The sequence below is a fragment of the Peromyscus maniculatus genome, chromosome 6 (assembly GCF_049852395.1).
Source record: "Peromyscus maniculatus bairdii isolate BWxNUB_F1_BW_parent chromosome 6, HU_Pman_BW_mat_3.1, whole genome shotgun sequence".
Taxonomy (NCBI): domain Eukaryota; kingdom Metazoa; phylum Chordata; class Mammalia; order Rodentia; family Cricetidae; genus Peromyscus; species Peromyscus maniculatus.
In genome coordinates this window covers 89,113,812-89,124,580 of record NC_134857.1, presented here as the reverse complement: position 1 = coordinate 89,124,580, position 10,769 = coordinate 89,113,812, and the positions used below count along the sequence as shown (strand labels likewise).

The 10,769-nt window shown below is 42.7% G+C and overlaps 1 protein-coding gene across 10 annotated transcripts in view; it reads right to left on the bottom strand.

The window, feature by feature from the left end:
* Window positions 1-2,883: 2,883 nt before the first annotated feature.
* Window positions 2,884-10,769, bottom strand: part of Wdr47 (WD repeat domain 47) — a 49,395-nt gene continuing 41,509 nt past the window's right edge. For all 10 annotated transcript variants that reach the window (XM_006979461.4, XM_042279738.2, XM_042279736.2 and 7 more), the window contains exons 11-15: window positions 10,310-10,479; window positions 8,834-9,004; window positions 8,063-8,194; window positions 5,806-6,024; window positions 2,884-4,177 (exon numbers count right to left, since the gene is read on the bottom strand). In XM_006979461.4, the coding sequence (XP_006979523.1) occupies window positions 4,035-4,177; window positions 5,806-6,024; window positions 8,063-8,194; window positions 8,834-9,004; window positions 10,310-10,479 (835 nt within the window). In that variant the 3' untranslated portion in view covers window positions 2,884-4,034. The remainder of the gene's footprint in view (window positions 4,178-5,805; window positions 6,025-8,062; window positions 8,195-8,833; window positions 9,005-10,309; window positions 10,480-10,769) is intronic.

The window sequence follows — 10,769 nt, the reverse complement described above, 5'->3', positions numbered from 1 at the left end:
CACCATGAAACTTCACAGGTGTAGTGGGTAGCTATTCCAGCTTGGTTCTGGAAGTTCCAACCCCCATTGAGACTCTGGCAACTGTCACACCTACGAGGCGGGGCCAAGGGAGGCGTCTGGAGACCCGAGACCTGGATGGGCAAGCGCTCTCTCTGTTCCAGGACCCTGGACGGTGGAGGTTGACTGAGCAGAGCTCCAGAGAACACTGCTGGACTGCGATACACCTTCCCCAGACCCCCGCAACCTATCTATTCCTTCATTTGTAAGTCACCCACTAAATAAATCTCCCTTTTAACTACGTGGAGTGGCCTTTATAATTTCCCCAATACACAGGTATATTGGTAAGGTTTTGATATTTCATTATATACTAGGGTACGTAATGTACCACTTCAAAAAGCTGAAAGAATGAAACTACACAAAGGAATGGAAAATCCCATAGTATCCTATAAATACAGACAATTTCTATGAGAAAGGATGAAGTGGGAGGGGGGGAGGAGAAAGGAGGAGAAATGAAAGGGAAAGGGGGGAAGAAAGAATTATCTGTCCTAGAATGACTGGGTAGCTGTGAGCATGGAGGTCCTGGAGTTGCTGCCCAGGGAATCTCCCTATACCTCATTTGTAACTTTTTTTTTTTTTTTCGAGACAGGGTTTCTCTGTGTAGCTTTGCGCCTTGGGACTCCTGGAACTCACTCTGTAGTCCAGGTGGGCCTCGAACTCACAGAGATCCACCTGCATCTGCCTCCCAAGTGCTGGGATTAAAGGTGTGCACCACCTCCGCTCAGCTCATTCATAACTTTTATGTATTTTATGATAAACGAGTAATTTTGCCTTTAGGAAAAGCAGCTAACAGGAACCATGAAAAAATCTGCTCCTAAAATGTAGAGAGCTCAGCTATGGAGATGCCCCATACAGAACAAAGGTGGGCTGTGGTTATGGAGGTCCATACAGAACAAAGGCAGGCTGTGGTTATGGAGGTCCACAGAGAACAAAGGTGGGCTGTGGTTATGGAGGTCCACACAGAACAAAGGTGGGCTGTGGTTATGGAGGTCCACAGAGAACAAAGGTGAGCTGTGGTTATGGAGGTCCACACAGAACAAAGGTGAGCTGTGGTTATGGAGGTCCACACAGAACAGAGGGTGGGCTGTGGTTATGGAGGTCCACACAGAACAGAGGGTGAGCTGTGGTTATGGAGGTCCACACAGAACAAAGGTGGGCTGTGGTTATGGAGGTCCACACAGAACAAAGGTGGGCTGTGGTTATGGAGGTCCACACAGAACAAAGGTGGGCTGTGGTTATGGAGGTCCACACAGAACAAAGGTGGGCTGTGGTTATGGAGGTCCACACAGAACAGAGGGTGGGCTGTGGTTATGGAGGTCCACACAGAACAGAGGGTGGGCTGTGGTTATGGAGGTCCACACAAAACAAAGGTGGGCTGTGGTTATGGAGGTCCACACAGAACAAAGGTGGGCTGTGGTTATGGAGGTCCACAAAGAACAAAGGTGGGCTGTGGTTATGGAGGTGCTCCACTCAAACCTCTAGTAGAAGAACCTGCTGAGGAAAGCATGGTGACCAGCATTGACACCTTGGTCTCTAATGCATTCTTGCTAAGCACCACTTCTCCTGGGCTGTCAGACAGAGCACAGCAGGGCAGAGTGCCTAGCCCATCAGTGAAGAAGAGAGGCGACCCTCAAGTGCCAACTTCCACTCAGTGACTGGTGCAAACCACCGACAAATGGGAACCACAAACTGGGCACACTCAAACCCAACCTACACTCATTGCATATCACACACCATTCTACACATGGCGAGAACGCTGTGTATTCTCTGAATGTTCTGATCCTGGGAAACAAAGTCACTCTCTTGGTTTGTCAAAACCGTTGGTTGTCCAAGAAAGAGGGAGCAAAGTCTGATTTGGGAAATGAGAGTAGCATCACCACATTCTTAGCTTAACTTTTGCCAAAAGCAAAATAAGATCATGTTTCTCTGTTTTTTGCCATCCCCTGCCCTAGTTTTTAAACTTATCAAAAAAATGACCATTAAAAACTCCTAAAATAGAGCCTGTAAAGGTAGTGCACGCTTTTTTGGAGACAGAGTTTCTCCATGTAGCCCTGGCTGTCCTGGAACTCACAAAGATCCTTCTGCCTCTGCCTCTGGAGTGCTGGGATTAAAGGATGTGCTGCCCCACCCGGCTATGGTGGTGCACACTTTGAATCCCAGCACTTGGGATGCAAGTAAGTCTCTGAGGTCCAGACCAGCTAGAGCTAAGAGTGAGACTGTCTCAAAACAAAACCAGAAATCCTAAAATTCATGAAATTGTGCATTAAACTAAACCAAGGAGACTTAACTTTAAGACACTGGTTTTTACAGTGTCCCCTCTGCCTCCGTGTGGTGAAGCTGTTCAGCATTCAAAAGCTTCCAAACCCCACTGGAGCACTGAGTTAGAACGTGTACACCCCACTAGGCACTCGTTCCCATGGCCTGGCTTCCTGATAGTGCTGAGGGCAGAACGCGGGCCTTCTGCACGCCCTGCCAGGGCCTCACCACGGAGCTATGTTCCAGCCCTTGCTGTGCCGGGCTCTGTTAATTAAAAACCACAAGGAAAAGGAGGGCCTGCAGCTCAGGAGCAGCAGGTGTCTGCTTAGCATGTGCAGTCTTAGGTTCAATCCTTCAGCACCTCAAGAGTGACCCGAGAAAGGACAGGGTGAGGGCGGGACAGAGAAGTGCTGTCTGTTGTTAGGAGCTGCAGAGCGAGCTAGTGAAAGAGCTTTAGGACAAAGTAAGGAGCAGGGTACGCGTGGTCTTTCTTTCCACCTTCTCCAAGTACACTGGAAGCAGCACTCTGAACGGAGTGCCACAGACTTAGACTGTGAGAAACCGATAGAGTTTTAGGTGTCAAGAGGTCTTTATTGAAAGAAAAGCACAGTTACACGTCTATTACCCTTCCCACTTGTGGGCTATAGATTTAAAATGCTTACTACATATAGTGAACAGACAGGTCAATACAACTGCAGTTGAAATAAATAAAATAGCCTATTTAATAACTTAAAGTAAAATACTGAACAATATGAAAATAAAGATACATAAAATGTTAGAATCTATAGTACTGTACAAATAAAGTCATTATTCTTCATTACACAAAACTGTGCCAGAAAAATCCAAATAAGTTTCTGGAGTGCAAAGTTTCAGTTTTCCATTTTAAATTATCATGCAGACAGTTTTTCAAGCCATGCTAGGGTCATGGCAAAGTCTTTAATTTTTAGGAGGAAAATGCTACCCAGTAAATTACCCCTACCGTCAAATATTGTTCCACATAACTGTAGCTGCTCTGCTTCTACAGTATCGTTTGGAAGGGAGGTATCATGTGCATTCAAAAAAATTGAAATCAACGAGTTTCCAAAGCAAAATAGTTACTTTTTAGCCTGAAACAAAATAATGTGGCAAATGAGCAACCACAGCCTGGACTAAGGAAAGAAGTGGCTGCTGCAGAATGAGCCGAGAAGCAGTTTTCCTTTCATCTGTGAACTCCAATAATGACCCCTATGTAAAGACAATCGTGTGAAATTTGAGACCTCCCAAATTCTGACCTCTAGAAGACACGTGATACAATATGGGATTGTGACAAGAGCAAAGTACTTTCTGAACACCTATGTTTCATCTGGGGAGAACGTGGCTGTATTATACGTAACAATTATTTAAATATTAATTCCATATCAGTGTGTGTATAAAACTGTTATCTGGGGCAAAACCCAAGGAGTGCATTTAATAATAAACCATAAACACATCCTGTACCTTGACTCGGCGTGCACACCAACCTAAGAGCTCTGCAGATTTGGCAAGAAGACTCCCAGCAGCCTGAGCACACATGGAAGACTGAAAACCACCACCCGACACCTTCTGTGGCCAGGACACAGTATCAAGGGGCTTCCTTGTGCTACAGTCTTTCTGGACAAGTCTGTTCCCCGGCCTGTAGTCCTCCTCACAAGTCAGTAGTCTCGAGTCTGTGCTCTGACTGCACGGCCCTGCACGGGCGGCCTCTAGCCGCTGTAAGTCCAGAGGGTGACAGTCCTGTCTGCGGAAGACGACAGGAAGGAAAGGTCCCGGGTGTGCCATCTGCACTGGATCACCTTGTCCTTGTGCTCCCCCACCACCATGAGAGGGAGCTGCTTGGTGAGGTCCCCTGGATTGAGAAAGAAGAGACACTGGCTGATCAGGGGAAGTAAGCAGGTACACGGACTGTACACACCTCCTGCTACTTTGGGGTGCTACAGCAGAAAGGTCTCGGCAGAGAGAAATGTCAGGACCTGGCAGCATACGCATGGCAACATCTGTCACAGCTGCCGCCCTCTCCTCCAGTGCTGCTCATCTCACTCAAGGCCTTCACTGATTTTCCTTCCTTTCCCAATTTAAAGTTTGATGGGTGCCTGGAGTCTGCTGGCAGACCTCTTCTGTCCCCTCTGTATCTTACTTCCTCTGAAATCCCATCTATCGCGGATGTTTGTGTGCCTATGATTCACACTCACTTTATCCACAAACCTAACTGCAGATTAATAACCAAGTAATTTTTTTTTTTGAGATAGGGTCTCCCTATGCAGCCCTGGCTGTCCTGGATCTCACTCTGTAGACCAGGCTGGCCTTGAACTCACAGAGATCCACCTGCCTCTGCCTCCCAAGTGCTGGGATTAAAGGTGTGCCACCACATCCAGCCTTTAAACATCTGAATTAAAATACCCTTGAATTCGGTTACTTCTTCCCCTCCACTTCATACCTCATTCCCAGACACCACCCTCCTCAGGCCATGCCAGCAGCACCGCCTCTGATTCTGCATTTCTATTCCTGCCCTGCTAACGACACACACAGGTAGGAACTCAGATGACTTTAAGAATCTAATTAGATCATATTACTCCTTGATTAATGATCTTCCAAAGGATTCATGTTGTCATTTTTTAAATGCTGGCAGCTCATCAACAACAAATGTACTGTTCTGGTGGGAAACTGACAATGGGGAGGACGCATGTGAAGGGCAGATAGCACGTGGGAAATTAATCTTTCTCTTGATTTTTCTATTAACCTAAAACTGCTTTTAAAAACAGACCTTTTATGCCAATAAACTTAGCCTCAGAAGTAGACTTCTGTATCTCTTCCCTTGGGTTCACTCTGTTCCAGCCATCTCCACCTCCTGCAGCGTCATGACCACTCCAAGTCTGCCCCTGCCTCAGCATCCTTGTCTGTGCTATGCTCTTTGCGAGGACCTTTGTATAGCTTGTTCCTCCTCATGATTCAGGCCTCCATACAAATGGCATCTGTCTAAAACAGCCATCCCCTAACCAGTCACTATCTCCTACCAGCTAATTTTTTAAATTAAACCTAAAAAATTACATCATTTGTTAGTTTATTTTTCACTGGCCTCTAAAATACAACCTCCATCAAGATGGAAATTATTTAATTCATCTGCTCTTAGTTGGATAGAGCAAACATTTAGTTAATGAATGTTTAAAGATAAAACTAGACACTGAAGGACTAATTATATAAATTGTACAATGTTATTTTTAAGGATGCTAAAGGGTGTATAAATCCATCACTTATACCACAGAATAAGTCACTGTAGTAAAAATAAATTGAATAAAATGTGTTTTATTAAATAAAATTTCACTCCATTTACTTAATAATTTACTACAAGAAATCTTAATTTAGTCTTCTCAATAACTTTAAAATTAAAGCTTAAAAATGTTAGCCAATCATATCAGACTAGAAAAAAGGCCCACATAGCACAGGAGACTAAAAACAAAGAGAAGCCAATCTCATCACCTTGCAGGTCTGTCACCTTGATCTTCATATCGTAAGAGCCCGTCAGTAAGTAGTGGGCTCCAGGAGAGAAGCGAACAGAGCGCACATCACTGGAATGAGGGTGGTAACTCTGGACCATTCTGCCACCTCTTATGTCATACAGCATGCAGCTGGAGTCTTCTTGACCCGTGGCTAAGAGACGGCCACTAGGATCCACAGCCACAGATGCCACGGCACTGCCTACAGTGGAGAAATGAAAATTGCAACACAGAAAGTTAATACACTTATGACACAATGTAGCTATTTATGTTCACTGAACCACACACTAATGGTCTGATGTAGCTTATCAATACTGTTATATTCATTTGGTAAGGAATGTATTGTATAAGGAAAAATCTAAATTAACTAATAACCACTGTATCTTTTTTAGAAGCAAGGATAAAACTACATCTGTAAGAAATTAGAACCTATTTCTTGTGAATTGAAAAACCTCCAGCATAACACTGTGAAACAGTGCTAGAAAAACACTTCTACCCCAGTGAGTTCACTACTAGACAAGTCCTAAAATATACCTCTATACTCAGCTTAGAGTATCTAGCTGTGGGAACAAGAAACTCACTAACAAATTTTACTGTAAAGCAACAGTGTAGGAAATATCCAAAGGCAACCCATGATTTATTAACAACAGAAATTAAGTTCTGAGTCTGAAGGACATAGCCCTAACTACCATGTATTTTCAATGGAGTTACTCATAACTCCAAGCAAACATAGAAAGATGGCTAAAAAAATTAAATGCGGGTGGTGGTGGCGGCGGCGCACGCCTTTAATCCCAGCACTCGGGAGGCAGAGCCAGGCGGATCTCTGTGAGTTCGAGGCCAGCCTGGTCTCCAAAGTGAGTTCTAGGAAAGGCACAAAGCTACACAGAGAAACCCTGCCTCGAAAAAACCAAAAAATAAAATAAATAAATAAATGCTAATGATCGTTTGTGGACCTGCCAAAACTCAACTGTATGTAAGAAAATTTCATTACTTAGAATTTAAGTTTTTCTTGGTAGGAAAATGATTTGATTTTTCTCCTAAAAGGAGATCAATCATGAAAATAAGACTGAAGAGTTGTGCTCAATACCCAAGTAGTTCAAGCAGTCTGTGGAAACATCACAGGAAAAAATGATATAAAGTATATCTTGAAAAACAGTAAACAGTCTAAATAATGGTACCTATGTATACACAAATGTAAACTAAGATAATCTTTCCTTGAAACCGACAAGAAAAAAGAAACGTTAGAGCCTGGAAAAATTACAAAAGCAAACATTAAATAAAATGATGTAACAGCTGAGAGATTCAAGCAGTAAGGGCAGACATGAGAGGCAGTTTCAGGGGATCCGACATCCTCTCCTGGCCTCCACAAATAATGTATGCACATGGTGCACAGACATCCAGGCAGGCCAAACACCCATGCACATAAAATGGAAATACGTTTTTAAAAAATAATTGTATAAGATCTGGGGTTCTTTAGAGCCTGTGCGATGGTCGGTCCAAATAGGTAATGGCACTTGCTGCCAAGCCTGATGACCTGGGATCAATCTTCATGTCCAGATGGTAAAGAACAGAATGACTCCCACACACTATCCATTGACCTCCATGTGAACATGTGCCCTCACATAAGTAAGTTAATTAATTAAAAGGTGTTAAGTAGCTGAGATCTGGGCAGAGGGCATGCCTCAGCAGACAAAGTCACTGCAGCCAGGTCTGGAACTCAGGCCAGTCTCTGGAAGGAAGGAATGGTCTTCCACAGTTGTCTTCTGCCTCCACAATCGCAATGCACACTGCTGGGTGTATACACTCACATACAGTACATATGTAATAAATAAACAAATCAATATATATTCTAAAATTGCCCTAAGAGGCCAATTTGGAGCACAATATTTGATCTATATTGGTTTACAAATATGGTAACATATGAACGAATTCTAAAAGAATTGAAACTAATTGATAAAATACAAAGTCAGTCTCCCCCTCACCCCCTCACCCTACCCCGATATCCTTTCTTTTCCCTTCTTTTTTTTGAGTCTCTTGTAGCCCAGGCTGACCTGGTTTGTTCAGTACTAAGAATTAAACTCAGAGCTTCACACAGACTAGCCCAGCACTCTATCAGCTCAGCTACATTCCCAGCCCTGGTACTCTTTGTCACCTAAAGATGGGGGTAGGGAAGCAGACACTAGTGTAATTTATAAAGTTCCTTTCTCATAGAACTTCATTCACATCTATGGAAAACCTACCAGTTCCATGGAATGTTGTGCCAACCACACGAACACAGCTTGGTACTCGAAGATCCCAGAATCTAACAGTCTTATCCTGGGAACCAGATGCAATCATCCAGCCACTCCAGGTATAAAGTGCTAAAATATGCCCTATAAAAGACCATACACAGTTACTGCTGTGGGAAAAGGTCAAAAAGTAAGTTCTTCTCCTGACTGGTTAACCAAAAATGTCCTATCATAGAGATTTTACATACTATCAAATAGATTAATTTTTTAAATTATTAAAACATATCAAAACCACTCTGAACAAATTCAAACTTTCTTTGGTGACTCCACTAGTAGAATAAGTCATTTCTGTATTTCAAGATATAATAATTAGTACACACAAAAACTTGTCACTTGAAATAATGGCGACTTTTTCATGAAGACAATATAGGCAGTTATTCTGTGGAGTTAGATTACTAGCTTTGAATGACATGGATATAGACTCCTATCTTAGATCTGTCACTTCCTGGCTTCCCCCTTTCTGCCCCACTGCCTTCATATATAAAGAGGGATAAAACTTCCGACATCATATAATGTCTGTGAAGATTAAAATAAAAGAATTCTGTGATGAATAAATGGATAATGCCATTATTATTTCTCTGATATCCAAAACTCACAATGAAAGTTTTTGAAATAAAAATCTGTCTCTAAACGATCCATTATGAAGAGATCTATTCCACAATGAAAACAGCACACAGCACAGTTTGAGCAAAGGAAAGAGCACACAGAGCCATGACTACATACCAGTGTGTCCACTCAAAGCATGAAGACCCTGTCCTCTTTGACAGTCTGTTGTGTAAATGTTACAGTCTCCTGCCCCGGCACTTATTAAAATAGCTCCACCACTCTCCGGGCCTTCCATAAATGCCAAATCTCGGATTGTCCCATCATGCATGCTAAATTCCAGATCGGGTCCTGAAACAGCAGTAAGAATTAAAAAAAAAAAAATGCTGCTCAACTTCCTGTGTGAAGAGGATGCTAAGTGCCTGAGCACCGGCAAGGAGAATGCACTAGTTAACATTAGAGCAAAGCGTATTGACACGTCCATGGGAGAACATCACAGTGAAACCCATTGTCTTGTATGCTAACCTAAAAAATTAATTAAAAAACAGTGCAGTAGTAAGACTTATTTTTACGCCGGGCACTGGTGGCACACGCCTTTAATCCCAGCACTCGGGAGGCAGAGGCAGGCGAATCTCTGTGAGTTCGAGGCCAGCCTGGTCTACAGAGCTAGTCCAGGACAGGCTCCAAAGCTACAGAGAAATCCTGTCTCGGAAAAAAAAAAAAAGGACTTATTTTTACTTAGGGATTGACATAACCAACTCATTTATTGAACACAAAACTAAAAGAAATTAAAATACGGATTCAGTATTACTGTCCTTAAAACAGCTATAGAAAGTTCATCACCTCCCTGTCTTTATTTCAAACAAAAAGGACAGGTAGACTCTAGAAAATATTCATTAATTCAATTATGATAGTTTTTTTTTTTTTTTTTTTTTTCGAGACAGGGTTTCTCTGTGTAGCTTTGCGCCTTTCCTGGGACTCACTTGGTAGCTCAGGCTGGCCTCGAACTCACAGAGATCCGCCTGGCTCTGCCTCCCAAGTGCTGGGATTAAAGGCGTGCGCCACCACCGCCCGGCTATGATAGTTATTTAAAAGGTTCTCTCTGTCTCTATTTCTGTCTCTTGTCTGTGTGTGTGTGTGTGTGTGTGTGTGTGTGTGTGTGCATGCACACATGTGCACAGTTATGCACACTCTTCAAGTAGTCTACCACTCAGCTACATCCCTAGTCCATAAAAATTATTTTCACTTTGATGTTTTTCTCAAATTCATATACCATTTGGCTATGTGTAAGACTTATTTAAAAGAATAATACCTCACTGGAGTGGAATAATCAGAACAAAAATAATAAGTTCCAGCCAGGCGGTGGTGGCGCACGCCTTTAATCCCAGCACTCGGAAGGCAGAGGCAGGCGGATCTCTGTGAGTTCGAGGCCAGCCTGGACTACAGAGTAAGTTCCAGGAAAGGTGCAAAGCTGTACAGAGAAACCCTGTCTTGAAAAACCAATAATAATAATAATAATAATAATAATAATAATAATAATAATAATTTCCTTAAGCTAATGTTCTGAGATGTCGTTAATGGCAACAGAAAGACACAGTACAGAAAGAAACGTACAGGATACTGTCTACCAGCTACTGCTGCATCCTTGGGCCCTACCTGTTGCGTTACACGTCTCTGCATTGAAGGGCAGCACTTTCACATATTTGTCATTTGATCCGGTTGCTAATAACTGTCCACAAGGACTCCATGCCACACAATAAATGGATCCTTTATGATGTTTGTTTCGTTTAAATCGTACCACTGGCTGCTTAGGCACGTCATGTGCACTGAAAAGAAAAAGTACGTAAAGATATTTCCATTTCTTGATTTTTAAAATAAGTTAACAGAAATTCCCTATTATAAGAGAAGGAAGAGAAGACTATCCAGCAGCAAGGTTGGATTTCCTGGCTTCCTGAGATATAGTTACAAAGCCGAGATAGCTCTGAACTCAATAATCCTTCTGTCTCAGCCTCCAGAATGCTGATGCTAAATGTGAAAATCACCATATCCAATCGACAGATTATCAAATTTCTAAGATCATAAAAGAAAATAATATAAACCATACTTTAAACCAAAC